At 39.9% G+C, this 18207-nt stretch overlaps 1 protein-coding gene across 7 annotated transcripts in view; it reads left to right on the forward strand.

Annotated features, from left to right (window-relative positions):
- LOC136430399 (dedicator of cytokinesis protein 1-like) overlaps positions 1–18003 on the forward strand; it is a 47161-nt gene extending 29158 nt beyond the window's left edge. For all 7 annotated transcript variants that reach the window (XM_066420955.1, XM_066420960.1, XM_066420956.1 and 4 more), the window contains 15 exons: positions 263–353; positions 650–763; positions 1188–1277; positions 1822–1926; positions 2261–2402; positions 2962–3043; positions 5714–5798; positions 7071–7157; positions 7272–7448; positions 7735–7920; positions 8132–8319; positions 8693–8837; positions 12885–13035; positions 13832–13971; positions 14400–18003. In XM_066420955.1, the coding sequence (XP_066277052.1) occupies positions 263–353; positions 650–763; positions 1188–1277; positions 1822–1926; positions 2261–2402; positions 2962–3043; positions 5714–5798; positions 7071–7157; positions 7272–7448; positions 7735–7920; positions 8132–8319; positions 8693–8837; positions 12885–13035; positions 13832–13971; positions 14400–14504 (1888 nt within the window). In that variant the 3' untranslated portion in view covers positions 14505–18003. The remainder of the gene's footprint in view (positions 1–262; positions 354–649; positions 764–1187; positions 1278–1821; positions 1927–2260; positions 2403–2961; positions 3044–5713; positions 5799–7070; positions 7158–7271; positions 7449–7734; positions 7921–8131; positions 8320–8692; positions 8838–12884; positions 13036–13831; positions 13972–14399) is intronic.
- The last annotated feature ends 204 nt before the right edge of the window (positions 18004–18207 follow it).

Genomic DNA, 18207 nt, shown 5'->3' on the forward strand with positions numbered 1-18207 from the left:
TAGGAACTTGCAGTGACCTACCATATCGGTACTTGATTATTGTTAGTACGTTCTATTCTACACTTGTCCAAGATCATCTCTATTTGAATCATCAATATGACATCCTGTTCTGTAAATGATTTAATCAGGTTACAGAATCACTGTATAACAAGGTTCTGTTCTCACAATGAAGTTATTTAGAACAACAGCTAACATTTTGGTGACCATCTGTCACCTTCCTCAGGACAATACTGACTGCCGTCCTGTTGTTTTTGTTTATCAGGTATCTGTACAAGTTGTGTGATCTCCATCTGGAGTGTGACAACTACACGGAGGCAGCCTACACTCTCCTGCTGCATGCCACACTACTCAAGGTAAGCTCATCACCCTTACATAGCTCTGTACTGACATGTTACATCTGGAGCTTCCAATCCTGCCTCTTTTGTAATTGCACAATGTATCTGTACCTAAATGCTACATAAAAGTCTTCAGCTTTAAAAGCACACACCTTTATTTTTTCTTTTGGCACAGAGATTTTGAAACTATTTGGTAGTGAAAAAAAAATTAAAGAGAGTTATTTAAGAATCATTTCCTGACTGAAAGAGGTTGATAGCATTTTTGTGCATGTTATGTGCCTGTGCTCACATGCATGTATTTTCTGTTGTTGCAGTGGACAGACGAGCCCCTCATCACAACTCATGACAAGTACCCGGAGGCACAGACACACAGACAGCTCAAGGAGATGCTCTACTACGACATCATTGAGTACTTTGACAAGGGCAAGGTGAGACCAGAACCTACAGTTGCATGGGTTAAAGTTTAAAATATGAACTGGAACTTAGGGCAAGGTTTACTCTTCTTCTTCTTTACAGGGAAAATATGGCAGCTAGAAAATTGAAATGGATGATAGATTGGAGAGATTGGAGTTTCCTTGCACAGGCCCCAAAACATTCATTTATTCATTCATTCATCCCTCCTGATGAGTTTGTTTGGACTGAGACAACTTTTATGCAACTTTCCCCCAAATCTACATGAATGGTATACATGTACTACACACCTCATAGTGACTTCTTTGTGTTAATGAACTTGTACAGCTATTCAATTGGGTACTTTTTAGTCTCCAAGTAACATCATCTTTAAGTTGTTGTAAATTGATAATGGTAACCAGTTTCCATGGTTATGTATTAATTATTTATTGTGTCTCATAGATGTGGGAGGAGGGCATCAGACTGTGTAAGGAGCTGGCTTCCCAGTACGAGAACGAGACTTTCGACTTCCTGAACCTCAGCCTCATTCTGGTAAGAAAGCTTCAATATTTGACATTGTCCTTTCCAATGGAAATGAGTTGAAATCTGTAATGTCATAGGGACCTTCAAGCAAAACCTCTGTGTTAGGCTTGCTGAACCAGAACACACAGTTGTATGCATCCTATTTTAGCTCTAGCTAAACAGGAAATGCCATTAAGACCAGTTCAGACATAAAAGATCGTTTTGCAGACTGAAAATAAACCAAAAGGACACGAATAAGAATACCTTCAGCATGGAAAGTACATGTTTGCAATTATTCTGGCATTGATAGACAATTATGTAAACTTTAAGGTAAGTGTACATCAACATCAACAAACTTTGTGCTATAGAGCTCTGATTACTGCAAACTGTCATATATGTTGACAACAGTTCAGACAAGTCCTGGTCTGTGTTGTGTGGCGGATAGTTGAAATGACAACCTGTTTAAAGGACAATGGGTGCGTGTTTGTTTCCTACATTGTGAACAAATGTCACCCAGTCTGTGCATCTGTATGTTTATCTCACCCTAAGACATTTCTATCTTTGTCCCCTGCAGCAAAAGCAGGCCATGTTCTATGACAACATCATGAAGACCATGAGGCCAGACCCTGAGTACTTCAGGGTGGGGTACTTTGGACAGGGCTATCCCAGTTTCCTCAGGGTGAGAAAATGTCTACAGATCACACAGTCTTTCTTAAATACAGTTCTATGATCCTGTTTTCAGGGTACTCTGAGTACTGAAATCTTTTGTCAAAGATATTTCTCTCTCTTCTTACTTCTACATTGCATAATCAACTTAGAAAGAAAATAAAAGTTTGTGTGCCACACATGAATCCAGTTCTCCTTTAGTAAAGCTTTCAATAGAAATGGTGGGTGGGGATTAAATCTGTTTGATTCATGGGGAAATTGCTGTTAAAATGACACTGGAAAGCAATCCAAAACCCCTGACATTCCAAAGAATGTGTCTCATTAATTGCGCTCTCTTTGTTGCACAGAACAAGGTGTTCATCTACAGAGGGAAGGAGTATGAGCGACTGGGTGACTTCACTTCCCGTCTGCTCAGTCAGTTCCCCCATGCACAGCCCATCAACAAGGTCACGGCTCCCGGCCCAGAAATACTGGAATCACCCAGCCAACGTATCCTTTTTACACAAGGAAATCTTGTTTTCACACAAACACACCCTACATGTACACGTAGTTTCCCTCCTGTTGGACATACATGTACAGGTACAGAGAACCAGCACCAATTTAGCACTCAAAAGCACCTGTTAAGTGCTTACATTCAACATGCAGCTACTCATAGTCATGACTATGTTGTCAGCACTGTGCAAAGTATACTGTATACACACTCTGTAATGTACAGGATGTAGATGAGTAGACCTGCACATTCTGCCCCCTAGTATCATTCTGAAGTACTGCACATTGTTATTATTCTTTTGTAATCTGTAAATTTTTCATATACATGTAGCAGTTTGGAAAGTCTTTCAGGAGTTGTGTATCTATGTAGATAAGGAATCAAAGGATCTTTAAATTAGCAAAATAACATATGAACTCCTAAGTAACATGATCTTGATCTATTGCTGGTTTATGTTTTTTTGCAGATTAGCCCTGTTTCCACAGCTAATTGTTTATCAAAGATACCTTATTGTATGCTGTAGTATCAGCTCTTTTTAGAAGGTCCTTAACTCAGCCCCAGACCTGCAGATCTTTAAGGTGGACCCAATCCTGGAGGAAAGGAGGGAGTTCAGAGGGAAGCCTGTAGCTGACCAGATTCTCAAGTATGTTCCTCTTCACCTTGCCTTCTAAGTCATTGAAAATCAAAACCACCTTTCCATTCAACAGCAAAGTTATGCAGATGTTGTACAAGAATGACTGCATTTTAAACAGTTTTTGAGTCATCATTTTACATCGAATGAAGTTATATAAGATTCAAGAAGTCGTTGACCCATACAGTATGTCAGCTGGAGTTTACTCTTGTGTCTGTCGGCCTTGTAAGGTTAAATGTCAAGGACAAACTTAGCTTGGCATCCCCACTCTTGTCAACAACAGACGTTTAACAGTAGAAACTGCATACAAACAAATCTTGGCACGTGCTTCACAAGGAAAGGTTATAGCCAGCAGGAGGTGCCTCATGTGGTTTTGGTTAGAATGATGTTATATCCAAGATGTTGAACTGACTATAAACAAAGGGGTAGCATTATGATATGCCGAAATGTTCCTTATGCACTATTGTCGTTGGGGGAAGCTACACATATTGTGCATTTGTGTGAGATTTCTAGACAAAGTCTGGATAGTTTTACCTCACCAGTCTGGTCATTGCTGGTCTCAAGTCTTATTGATAGGAATGACTGTACTCTGTATGTATGTTCCGCTTCATGTGGATGTCTTCTGTGCTCTGTGGTGTGTTATACCTGTATATAGTGCACGTCTCCATTGCTTAATCACAACTTGTGAAACTTAACCTCAGGAATTAACAGTCATCTGTGAGTCTGCAAACATAAAGTCTGAGATAAATCTGAGGGAAATCCTACATTTACTCCACATGTAACATGTAAACCATGTCATTGTAACCATTGTACTTGTCTACAGCAATAGAAATCTGATATTTCCTGGTAAAAGAATGACTATCAAACAAATATCACGAAAACTATTATTCTTGGAAAGGAAACCAGTCAAAAATTTCATCACAAACATAAATGACCTGTTTCAACTTAGTTTTAAGAAACCCCTCAATGCATCTGTAGAAGATGACTGTTGAATTCCTGTTTCTGTCATGCCACTCTGATCTTCTCTCTTCCCTGCTTGCCTTACTGGATGCACATTCCTCAGACATGCACCCTGCTGGTAAAAATCTTCATTGTTCCACTCTACACCTTTGTGATGGATCATGTATGATGCAACATTAGATACATGTAGATGTTATACTTATAGGGTGCACAGTCTTCTCCATAATAATTGTACTCATAATCTGCTACATGTATTGTGAAAGGGAGCTACACCTTGTTACTTTGCTTTGAAAGTGCAGAGGGGCCGCCACATATTTTATTTTACAGTGGTTAGGAACCCTAAAAAGACTCCTGGACCAACTTTTTTCTTACTTCTCCAAATCTAAGGCCAATTAATTCATTTTTAAAAAAGTTTTGCTGTCTAAACACAAATGCTGTCTATCTCCTTCCTATGTTCTTTTTGTGCCAATGATTATACCATTTATCCTTCATTTGTGGTGCCCCCAACTACCACAGGTATATGTATTAATTGTCAGCCTAACAGAAAGGTTTGGAAATATCTATTTATCTAAAAGTGTGCCCTTATTTTTGCCTCAGTCCACCTTTGTTTCAATCCCAACCAGGTTTCCCCATACAAATGTCAGTATCTTCCAAACATCAACACAAATATCTGTTATAAATTACCTCTTGTTTCCAGTAACCTTTTCCATCTTATTCCCTGTGATGTTGACTTGACCTTTGGATAAATGGACAACATAAATCCTTCCTGCTACATGTACCTGTATTATGTAGTTGTGTAAGCTAACTACATGTACTAATAAAACCAGCTCAGATAAGAATGAGAAACAGCCATAAGTCAAGATTATTGAGGACTGGTGTCCAAAGTTTTTTTAGCGATAACTATCTCCCAGTGGAACTCTGTGAGTAAGTACAGTAGGGGCATCCTCACTAGGGTAAGGGGAGCATCTCAGGGAGTGAGATATTGCAAAAGCTGGGTTGTTCAATGTCACTGCTGCATGCCTATGCAGCTTATGTGGTACCTTGAAGGGTGGATATACCGTCTATACAAAATACAAGTACAGGTAGTAATTATTCTAAAAAAGGATCAAAGCCATTTTTGTCCTTCCCCCTCACCTTACCCACCCAAATACCATCCTTACCTTGATCCGCCAATAGGATAAGGCTGTGTTGTCTTGTGTGTTTGCCTGCGCATAGGGCTTTGTTGTTCCTAAAAGGAGAAATTCAAGAAATTTTCCGACGTCACTCCAAGTCTTGGTTAAGTAAGGAACAAAGTGTTAAAATGTGCAACAGGTGTTCCAATTACACCCTCCTCCCTTGACCTTCTGGCCCCCCAGTAATGGAGTAAATGTCCCCCAGATGTATAGGAAAAGCGTGTAGAAGTTAAAGTATTTTTGGCCTGTTGCACATGTACGTCATTGCATGTTTGAGATGCGTCTGATGTTTTGATGACCATTCTTTGAATGGATTGAAATCTTTCACATTTAAATGCAGAATTCATTTGGCATGTTTACCCTAATTGCCTCTCCATATAATTCTTAGGGTTCTTTGTTTTGTTTCACATGTTTAGAAAGAAAAGAAACAACAAGCCAATTGTTGTAGATACATGTAACATGGCAACATGTAATTTTTATAAGGTGTTTCTGTGATGTGTGCCTACTGCATACTCTCATGTTTCAACCTTCACATCTGTGTTTGATATAGCTTCTACAAGGTCAACGAGGTCCAGAAGTTCACCTTCTCCAGACCAATCAGAAAGGGTGACCGAGACAGTGACAACGAATTTGCGGTGAGAAGATTGGTTGGGAGCCATTTGCCATTCATTGTGCGCTGAGGCTTGTAGTAGTTTTTCTCTGATGATCTATAATCTATAATCAGACACAGGCTAGGTTAATGAGAGCCACACATACAATGTAGATACTGCATCCAAAGTAATCACCACTGACTCAGAAATAGAAGTTGACAGGAATGTGCCACTGTCTGCCCACAGGGAGAATACCAGGGCCAAGCTACCCCAGAAGGGGACATTTTTGTGTAATGATTGGTGTATTTCCATGTACACCGATGTGGAATTAAGATGTCTTTTCTAATTGAGGGGGGGGGGATATTTGTGACGTAAAACTAACATAGCGTTTGCATTTAGAGAATGCTTTTATCTTCACTGATCTCTACTATATATCATGTACATTTGTGATAAGTTTGTTTATGTTTGGTTGCTATGGTTACAGATCATGGAGAAAGTTGTAGAATGTTGAGGCATGCAGTATGTATCGTCGAAATTGAAGTTAACAGATAGCCCTAAGTGCATTAGATTTGGATCAGCACAGGCAGTAGAAAGAACCTTCCTGGTGTTTTGTTTGGCATTGGTAGAAAGCTGTTTCTCAATTATACGAAGGTCGGGGGCATTCCATTCTAATTCAAAAGGGTAACCAGCTCCAGAATGTGGCTGAAAGAGGATCCACAAACACTTCCGTTGGTAGGGTGGGATATATTGGCATTTGTGTTATTTTAGCTGTAGCGGCACACCTGTTACACAAAGTGCAAAAGTTCATTGTTTACCAGCAATAGCTGTTGTGGTTCCTTCACATGTCTGGAAATGATACTTTCCAAGTAGGCACAGGCCTGTGCTTAAACCAGACCGCAAATACAAGTAATGGGTTGCTTAGTTGCAATCAACCCTAAGAAGGGAGATATATACACATACAGTACCTGAAATGAAAGATGATGCACTGCGTTCTGCAGCTGTCGGGATAGTCATAGAAACATCTCACAGCTGCAAAGAAGTAACATACAAAAGGCCTCTTTTATACCTTCTTATGTTAAGCATCACGTTTTAATTGAAGTAAAAAGAAAAATGGAAAAATTAAAGGAGCTCAAAATGCAACATGCAAAATGAAAATATTTACTCTCTCAATCAAAAGTGACCAGTGTTAGCTGTGAAACGTTGAAAGAAACCACTCTACAGCCTGTCATGCTCATTTGACTGGTGGAAGAAGACAGCCAAATGTTACCAATTGAGGTTATTTGCCCAGTGATGACAATTTTTGTGTTTTTCTTACAGAACATGTTTCTAGAAAGAACTAACTATGTGACAGCCTACAAACTTCCTGGTATCCTCAGATGGTTTGAAGTCACCTCAACAAACACGGTAAGTTGGTAGATTAGCTAAATGCACTTTTGATGGATGTTTTTGTCACTGAATGGACAAGAAATGTGAAGTGGCACAGGCAGACTACTGAATGTTTCCTCTGTTTTCCAACAGTTTGAAGTGAGCCCACTGGAAAACGCCTGTGAGATCATGGAGAACTCCAACAGGGAGATGAGACATCTTATCGAACAGCAGCGGGCGGACCCCACACTCACAGTCAACACACTCAGCCTTAGACTCAACGGCATCATTGATGCCGCTGTCATGGGGGGCACAGCGAACTATGAAAAGGTATGATCATGCTTCTGTGTACTGAACATGACAGGCTTATGTTTCAGCCTTAGAATGGGGAAGTATATGTCTGAAATTACCGGTAGCATGGTCATTAGTGGCAAATTGGAATCCCACTAAACCTGTCTCAAACCCATGCCAGGCTACTCCTTGTGGTCTCTTCCTTAGTCATGATTCTGCCGTATGTTTGGAAGAATATTCCCTGAAAGTTTCAAAGAGATGAAGACATCTGATGTATCACGTGATGAATCTTTTTAGACTTGACCATTTTCAATCTGTTCCACAGGCATTCTTCACAGAAGAGTACATGGCGAGCCACCCTGAAGACCATGCCAGAATTGAGAGACTGAAGGACCTGATCGCCTGTCAGATCCCTCTCCTGGAGGCGGGGCTGAAGGTCCATGCACAGAAAGCACCCGACTCTCTCAGGAAACTACAGGAGAAGATGGACTCACTCTTTGTGGAAATGAAGGTCAGCTCTTGTTTGTTTTTATTTCAGCAGCGTCTTACCAACCAACTACTACTTATCCAGGGCTATTGATGCCTTCAAGGAAGGTGTCTGATAAAAAGTAATCCTCGCGTTTAAAAAAAAGTCATCATTTTTATGGATAGTATGATGTCATGGACCAAATATTCCACCTGGATTTATATTGCATACCGTAACTTATGTGTGTTGACTACAGACCCGTGTTGAGTCTGAGTATGGGAAGAAGCCTCCGATGGACGAGACAACGCGAACCAGACCGATGTCGCTGGTGTGGATCACGAGGAACAAGCCTGTGGACCGACCAGTCTCCACTATCTCTACCTCATCAACCTCCTCTGATGGGCCTATCAGGGACAGGCCTTCCACCCCAGAGACAGGCCTAGGGTCAGCAGTCATTTGTCTTTGTGTAATGACCCATAGAGATATTTATTACTAGTCTACAGTAGTGTGGGTAGTCCAGTGGTTAGCGGCTTTCACTTTCTTTTCTTTCTATAATTTCAGACCCATGTTTATATCAATGGTAGCAATTCTATCCGTCTGATGTTACAGACTCTACGTATTGTCAATGAAATGACACAACCAACTCACCCACAAAATTATCCCAGTCCTCCAAACCTGCTGCCTTGGTCAAAGAAGTGATCCATTACGTTTCATTCCTATAGAATTTATTCCTCCTCACTACTCTTAAACTGAAGAAACATCAGGAATCCTATGATCCATTCCAAATGTTATAATGCCATTTTTTTTCCCCTTGTAGTCCTCCTCAGCTTCCCCCCAAGGATGGGAAGTCAGTGCGGCACTCTAGCCAACAGCAAGGCAAGAGCTCTCCAGTCAAGAACTGGGTCAATAAAACCAAAGAAGCTGCCGCTGTGGACGGACCTGTGGTGGAACTGAACCAGACGGTAAGCTCTCCACTTGTACATCCCTGCTGCCATCTCTCAGCTTTTATCATGGAGAAATGTGAGGTAGCTGTCAAGGAAGGTTTGATGATCAACCCACAACGACAAGATGAGTTTTCTTGTCCATTTTAAAGAACAAGTGGTACTTTATTCAATGGCGTTGGAAAATGACAGTTCTGAGACTAGTCGTTTGACTTTATTCGTCTTTTTCTAGAATAACAGACAGTCGAACCACTCCTCTTTTTATCCAACAAGTGGTACATTGTTATTTGCAGTCTCATGTAGATATGCACTTGTGAGACCACCCTCACTTCAGGCACCACCCATATAAACGAACATAAGTCATCTGTAAATTAAATGGAAACTAGGTTCTGCTGCCTAACAAACACACGACAGTTACGTGTAAATGTTGTACCACTGTCATCTGCTGTGCAGACAACAATATTTAGAGGGACCCGGATAGGATTACAATCAATAAGTTTATTTTGAATATCTTAGAGTGGAAAGGTCTCACCTTGTATTCCACTTAGGAAGTGTATAACACCAGAGAATCTACTCTCCCTTTACTGGAATGGACCAGGGAAATTAGTTAGGGTGAAAGTGGGATATCACAGAGGGGTTTCAAAGAAAGAAAGAAAGATGAATAAGCGAATTTTTCTGTAGAAATGGTTGAAATGGAGAAAAGGTTGCAGGAACGGTGTCACACAGCCTTATCCGCTCAGTAGCTTGGCATGTTTAATACCATGAGGCATGTTGAGCGTTCATTCACAGTTCACATATCACAAACACTGTTCTACCAAGAAGTTGACCAGCTAGATTGTTACAAATGTGTTGATCTGTACTATCTTTAGTCTGTATTTCCTGTACAAAGTGGGTTTACACAGTGTGGCTTGTGTCATGTCATCATGCTTGCCTGATCAAAGAGAAGGGCAGAACACAGTAGCCACAATAGTGGGGAAGTGTTGGTGCCCTGGGTGTTGTCGGGATCATAGGGATGAGACCATCAAATAGGCATGTGTGGAGTGATGTGGGACAGATACATCCGAAGATGTGACAGAGGAAAGAAATTGTCAGGTAAGGTGATGCATCTGGTTAACAAGGAAAAATGAATGGTGCTGGGTCTGCAGATCTATCCCAGGAAACCTGCTGTTAGCTGATAAAGAAACAAGGCCACAACTCTGTCAAATATCCAACTTCCTTATCTTTAGTGGCTGTTGAATTAAAGCCTTTAAAAGGCTAGCTGAAAGGCAGGTGTTTCCAACTGTCTCTAGGCCTCTTGCCTGAAGCTGGACTTTGGTTAGGAGTCCTCATGCCCCACTGGTTTAGAGTACACTCAATGGTAAAATGGTGATGTAAATGTCAACAGGAATAGATCTGAATCCAAATTGAGAATTTTAAGTATTAAAATTGATCAGGCTGTCTCCAAAATTGCTAGAAATGTCACCGGGCTTTGGTTCGTACAACCTGATTCAACTGTATCTGTACCCACATAGCCGGTATAACCGCCATTCGGCGTAACACACCAGCTGACAGAGAAATTTCCCATTCTCTCCATCTTTACAGGAGCCTGTATGATTGACGTAATTAGTAGATATTGTGTTAACTTTGCCTCTTCTTGACTGACAACACCTGCCTACAGACAGGTGTGGGAAAGTCAAGAGGGTTGAGAAGTCCCTCTGAGGATTAGAGTGCCCTCCTGTGTGTAGACAACTTGTGGGATGTTTCCTTTAATCTAAAGTAGCTGCTATTCACAGCAGGTATGTTGTTGCCCCCACCTTGCTGTGACCACCTTTTGTCCCTTCATCCTCACACCTGCCTGCCTCCCGCTGACCTCTGCCCTCTCAGGCCGCATGGCTCTAACATCCAATCCATCATGTAAACAGCTCCATTCCCCGGGCGCTTCACCAGAAATATTTACAGGTCGTCTCAGTGTCAAAGGCGCTACTTTTCTCCCCTTTTCTTCGGCCAAGGACAGGAAACCACCTTCTATGGCTATTGTTGTCTTAGGATAACAGCCATGAATTGTACTGCAACACTTAGGATAATGATGCGGACCATTACAGGAGATACAAAATGTGGACTGAGCACTTAGCTAGTCAAGTGTCTTTTAGAACTGCCAGTATGATTAATGACACCCAAATGCAAATTCACTTCATCTATACTTGTATACTGAGGGTCAGCAGAAAAGACTCCACACAGAGTTTAGTCTGATAAGCAGTTCTGCTTTTCAACAAAAGTACCAGTCAACCTTGTTTTCTGATCACTTATAAAACAGGACATTTTCAGTTGCTGGGCACAGTAGTTTTATCCACCTTCCAGAGCCACAAATGATTTTTGGTTTTCCAAATACTTTTGGTTTTCTGGATACTTTTGTTTTTCCAACCCTCTTTTACAAATTTGTTTAATCCTCGTAGTGCCAATCTTTTTTTGGTCCCACACAACATCCCCTGTCATTTGTAGGCCTGCCCCCTCATGGTATCAAAATGGCCACATTCCACCAGCATTGCTATACCACACTGTGTTGCCACAGCACATCAAAGAATGCACCAGTATCTGTGTCTGGTTCGGGTGACGCAGATAGTAGCCATGGTCTTGCTTTTTGGTGTGGCCCCTGAAGTTTGAAATCACAGTAGAAGTAAAACTACACTAATGAAGACAAATTTGTTCTGTCAGGACAATAAAGGAAGCTGGTGTTTACCTCAAAACACCCCTGGATTCTTTCCCTTGTGATTGTGATGTGGGTGTCGTTTGAAGCTTGCTGTATGTTGAATTAGTTTTTCTCAGCACTTATTGGACGCAAAAAATGAAATGGAATAGAATGAAATAAAATGAAATGAGATTCAAAAGGGATATAATTACAAAGTGGAAAGCATTGATAGTTGACTTCCACAGATTTTAAAACCAAATGTTACGGAAAGAAAAGTTACTAATCTTAAGACTATAACCTAGATATATGCCAACTGAGCTAAACTTGGACTTTGAACTTTGGAGCCATTGGCTGTGAAGTGATTACTAACATATTATGAAAACTAAATGTTTCTTTATGAATACACATGTACATCTTCACTGTAACCAAATTATTGTTTTTATCAAGCAAATTCAAGAAATGTTCTCGTTTTCACAAATAGCCTGAGGGTATATCAAAACTAAGCCTGTGAAATATGTCAATTTCAATTTCCAATCTCTGGAATCAGCATCTAATTTTCTCACTGTCCAACCAAAAAGACAAAGACAGACAGACAGACAATTTACATCATCCAAAAGTGCTGCTATGTGTTAGTACAGGCCACCCCTAAGAACAAGTTGTGTATATCCCCCGGAGTGGTACTTTTTGGGTGGCTTGAACAAAGGTTATGTTTTTGAACTGTGTGAAAAAATAAGCAGAATAGAGGGTGGGACAAGGGCAGGGATCTTCCGCGGTCCAAAGGTGAGAGATTGGGAAGTGTTTGGTACACAAGGCCAGGGAGTCGTGTAGTTGTTCCATGTACATGTCTGACTGTACCCACCTGTCCTATCTGTGGGAGAGTGGTGCACTCCTGTGGGGTAAAGACCACCCAGATAGGCACAGATAGAAACTCATGGGGAATCAGGATGGTAGCTGGAAATAGAACATGGTTCACAGAAGTTAAGTGTGTATTGAGAACAGTAAATACCAAGTTGTGAAGGGGTCTGAGGCAGCCTTACATGAAAATTTCAGTGCTCAGAGAAAGAAGATTTTGAAATGTTCATAAGAAATGGCCAAATACAAATCGTATTTTGAGTTTCAAGGTTAAGTTGTGACAGTCTACAGCAATGTGTTGGACCAAACTCACCTGTCCAAATCTGATAGTGTTGGAGATAATGTTGAGTGTGTGCCCAGAAGTGTATGAAACCCTTTGTTTAACACGTCAAGTTTCTAGCTTCAACCACTGGGCCTAATGTTTACAAAAACCAAGATATGTACTACTAGTACATACATGTATGATATAACTGCCTTAATGATGCAGTTACTTTGGCTGCATTAGTTGCTGTACATCAGCCCAAGACATGTTCACATCCTCTTCTCTACAGTTGAAGGCAGCCCGTCCTATGAGACCTGTCAGTCAGCCACGGATTTCTCTTACAAAACAGAATGGTCTGCCAGGGCCAGCCACCCCCCCTCCAAAGGTGAATCGGGACGCGAACCGCTCCGCAAGTCCTGCTGCAAGCGTGTCTTCAACAAGTAAGTAGTCTGGAAATGTGCCTTCAGGACTTGGGAGGGAAGGGTTTGGGTAGGGATTAGGTGAAAAACACACAGCAAGTCAAAACGTAGTAGATGAATGCATGTTTAGGTATGCTTTTGTGTGGTGTGAGATAGATTTCAGAATCTAAGCTCAAAATGATATACAACAGTTTTAAGTTCCATCTGTTGATCTATAGTATCCTCACTGACATAGGAAAATAACCATGTATTGAGATGGTAGTAGTCTTTTAACTCAGATAGTGGCACTACTAAAAAATCAACAATGTTCAAAATTAGTCTTCCTGAGTTTCAACATCTCCTTGAGTTATCTGATGCTCTGCCTTTGTACACAATTTTAGGTATTTGATGAATGCACACATGTCCTTTAGTAGAGCTGCAAAGATTTGGCCCATTTTACTAGCATCAATTACATCAAAGCTGCTGAATTCCAACTATCCCTAGTTTGAGCCAGGAGCAACAGAGACAAAGTAAATGTTGTTGAAGACAGTGGAGACAAATACACAGATGGCAGGGAACCTTGAACTTGAACCCCAGATTGTTGCCGTCTCAAGTCATCTACATTGGAACAGACAGAAATAAGATTGGAAAGATTTCCACCTACAGCAAAGGACAAATATTAGTGTGGTGAACACACACCCATTACCTTGGACCTGAACCAGTATACACAGAACAGGACAGAAACTGTTATAACAGGAAACAATTTCTATTATTGGCTCCAGTGTGAACTGTCTGAAATAGTCCCCCAGTCTTACAAACTGCTTCTTTTGCATGTCAGGTTCGTCGTCCAGTGATGTACCGCCCCCACTGCCAGAGAAGAAAGCTTACGCTGACTATGGAAACATTGCAGAAGATGAGGATGAACAAAGATTACCAGCACCCTTGAGGGTTTCCTCCCTCCCCAAGAGCAAGAGCAAGGTAGGGAAAGATTGATCTCCACTGACCTGAGAGGAATTCAGAGGAAATGATGTACAAGTGTGGTCATTCTGTTGTCTGTAATCTAGATTCTCAGGGAATAATTTTTTTATATATCTGTACAGACAAATGTTGCCTCTAATATTACTTTTGGGGCAGACTTTTTATAAATTCATCCCCTTTTTCTGGGCTGTAAGCAAACCACATCTACTACACAGTAGGGAGAGCATCACATGTGCATGTGAGTGTAAACCAGGGGTAACAGGGATGCTACGTACACGTAACAAGTTACCTTCATACCCATACCTGTTATCTTAATTTGTAACGATCAATGTTTGTTACAAATTAAGTTAAATGGCCATCATTTGCACCACAACCATCACTGCTGAACCAGTTAAAAAGTTTTACTATCTGTGTACTTGTCTCCACAGCCAGTGCCACCTCTCCCCATCAAAGAGCCTGGTGGAGATCCTTCTCAAACTCCACCTCTGCCCAAGAAACCCTCCCGCCACCCATCAGGACAACAGCAGCAGTAGACAAACAACACAGGCAGCCCAGTCTGACAGTGGGCATGGTGTACAGTGGTGCTATCAGTAAAGACAGGCGACAAAGAGGACTAAGTCTTCCAGACTCACTTTGTCTAGGTGCATAGGCAGAAACCCCCTTCCAAAACTCTAACCCCTTTTTTGTGAAAGTATTGGAAAGGGTACATGTAGTATTTCAGACATAGCTTGAGCAATAGCTTTCACAGTTAGCTTTGTGTAGATGTATGATAATCATTGTGACAGGCGACCCCAATACTACAGACAGGACTGATGATGCGGGCCTGCACTAACATGGTCCTCTCCTAACCCTAACATCCATGACAGATTGTACATACTAAACAGTTGTGTATATTGTATTGTGTATTGTGAATCTGCTCACATGCAGGACAGTTTGGTGTATTAAGAAATGAATTTTACAGTGACATTATTTGTAACGTGACAGACACATTGAACACAGAAACATCTAAGACGTTGCTTACCATCCAGTCAAGCAGAAATGACTTTTTTATGAAGTGTCTTGTGAAGGAAGAAATCATTTGGTATCTGAATCATGGTAATAGTACAGCTGTGACAGAGAATTGTTTCTCCCTCAATGTAAAAGATATGGGGAGAGACCATTCTGTAAAAGAGTTTGTAAGAATTGTGTGAAAAGAATTCTATGTTTTAGGGAAAAAGAACTTCAAATGATGATAACCAAATTTATAGGAAAACTAATGATTTAAGTGTTGTAATGTTTGACGGAAATGTACACAGTCTAAATCAGTAACTGTAGCAAAGATGCCATATACAAATGGTCATGTGACTGTCCTGTTGACATTTGGAAATACTATTTTGAAAATAAAGGAATCAAATAAAACATACTGACTGTGATGAAAATTTTACCCACAACCTTGTGCCATAATCAGTTATCATGTGGGCACAGAGTATCTACATGTAGGCATTACATGTGCTTACTTCACCTTGTTGACCAAATCCAAATTTAGTGACTGAACTGGCCCACATAAGGGAAAATGTCCAGGCTGACATGTATACTCCTCAATCCTTCTGTTTCCTTGGCATAATGTTGTGTGTCAAACTTGAAAGTTGCCATGTTCATGTTTGCCATCCATTTTGATCACTTTGCTGTAAACAAATTGAAACCCATCTGCAATATGAAACTGGTTGTGTACGTGTAGGTAGAATTTAAGACAAAAGCATTGGGAGTTGGGACTACTGTTGTTATTTCCAAGATTGCATCAGGAGAAAGTAAATCCATGGATTGTTTTAAAGTATCCCACATTTGCTCTAAGACAAATATTAGACTTGAAGTCTCAATGATGATGTATATGTGTAAATATACCTGTTTCAAAACAAGGATTTTTCAATTAAGTTTATTGGAAATTGCTAAAAGTAGTAAGTAAAAATTAGATATACATGTTTGAACAGAATCATGATAATTATAAGATTCTAACAAAGAAGTTACATAACATTTGTTCAAAATTATAGTGTTATCATCTTCACGTACATGACAAAGTGTTTGCTTCACAAAATGGCCAAAATATCCTTACAGCAGCATCAAATTTGATGATGATAATGTCTTCGAAAATTGCACATCCCCTAACGTCAATGCAAGGGGCCAATTGAAACAAAATTAAGAAGGGATATGAAACTTAAAGGATTAGTTTTGAAGATGTCTGTTGAACCTTAACATCTATAAATCTGTGCCATGAAATCTATATGTAAATGGAAAGTAATGGTTATCTGTGTAGACAACATCAAAGTCGATATGTAGGTATTATGGAGATACTAATCATGTAGTATTTTTGCAATGTAATGTTCTAAGAATACACTGTCTGTCAATACATGGATTGCTATGATCTCAGCTCCAAAAGGTTTTCATTTCTATTTGAGAATGGTTGGCAACACAGTTCCCTTCTGTCTTCCATAGATTGTCTAGCTATTCCACAGTTTGTATCAACATCTCTGATTGGTATTTAATTCAAGAAGCCTGTTTCATATGCGATAACCAATAGGAACTGAGATTATATTCTCCTGTAGATACAGTGGCAGAGAGCACTGTTATACAGTGTTTGATATAGCTGTACAACATTGTTAGTTAAAGTAAATAGGTAGATATGAAAGATTGTGTTCAGAGTCTTCTGAATAATACCATACTGGTTGACGTGCTTCAGTCATTAGGCTCCTTTTTTGTTTTCTTTCTATATATCACAGTTCTTGATTTTCCCAAATTCTAGTGATATATTGATATCAATAACAGTATTTTATTTCGCTTTCTTTTCCAATGTACTTTCTTTCTTATTCAGATCCTTCCAAGTATTTCCATCCGCCTTCTGTCTTTCCTTGAGCATTAGAGTGACACAAAACAGTGATGTCATGTTACCTTGCTTGAATTTAGCCACATTTGTTGGTATCTCCAGAATGCCATGATAAAGTGAGAGGCATGATACAGAATTTAACAAAACCCTTTTCTAATTTTGTATTTTTCCACCAACTAGATAAATCATAGGATGGCATGGATAAATTTGTATTTGCAACTTTCCTTAGCAAGTATTTCGATGAAGGATTGTCTCAAGTTTAAAAGGGTCCATTGATTTGGTATTTCTTCATTTGTATTTTTTGTTTCCTTTCAATGATTTGAAAACATGTACATAAGAATGCTGATACTGGCTAAATGTAATAACAAAGCAATTTTATTTATTGTTGTATACAAATATGGAAAAATGATTGCAGTTTGACCACTCTGGGTCTCTTGTCCTTGAACATTGGGATCCAAATGTCTAATATTCTGAAGGCACCTTTTGATATGAAGGCTTGAATCACATTGTAGCTTTAGGTTTTAGATATAACATGAAGTACTCTTAACAACATTGTCTGGAAACTAACATAAGTCTCACAGTTGTTAGTACTGGTACAACCCTTAACCATATATACCTTTTAGAGGAGACTTAATATTATTGGTAGATTCAGATATAACAAAGAAAGTTAGATTAGATGTGAAGTACATGGTGGCAATGGTCCAGAAGGGTGTGTAACTTGTACTGTAGATACTTGTCTTTATGTTTCAGACATGGCTGTATTTGTGTAATGTCTCCTGTGTGAGATGCTTTGTGCTTTTAAATGGATTCAGGCTTTGAATGGTGGCCAAGTACCTTTGCCCCACATTTTATTACCCAGCTATACTAACAGGCAGGATGTTGTTCCTGTTATTGTGCAGGGCCTTTTAAAGATATGTTGAATTCTTCTTTGGAGAAGGAAATGTTTTTGATATTTTTTACAGCTGATAAGCGCCTGAATGTTGGTTATTTCTTTCAATTTTTGTTTGCATGGCTGTTGTTTTTATGGGGAAAAATCCTACTTATGAGTAGGCTTGTGGGCAGGATCCTTTCATTGTATGCTTTGTAATATAGCTGTATAAGATGTAAGAATGATTAACTTCCCGGAAACATTTCGATAATTATGAAAAGCAATAAAACGGATCGTGTATTGTCAACAGGAATGGTGTGTTATTTGATTCTGCTGATGGTGGTGAGGAAGAGTTGCAAGTATCTAGTTTTTATCTGCTTATTTGATATCAGATACAGGGATGGGAGATTGGCACTTCTTTCTGCTGTTTTATTTGCACAACTATCTTCCCTGAAGTGTCTATATAAGTGCTTGTATGAATGTGTCGATTACTGTTATTGTAGATTTACAT

This window comes from Branchiostoma lanceolatum, chromosome 3 (assembly GCF_035083965.1).
Source record: "Branchiostoma lanceolatum isolate klBraLanc5 chromosome 3, klBraLanc5.hap2, whole genome shotgun sequence".
NCBI lineage: Eukaryota > Metazoa > Chordata > Leptocardii > Amphioxiformes > Branchiostomatidae > Branchiostoma > Branchiostoma lanceolatum.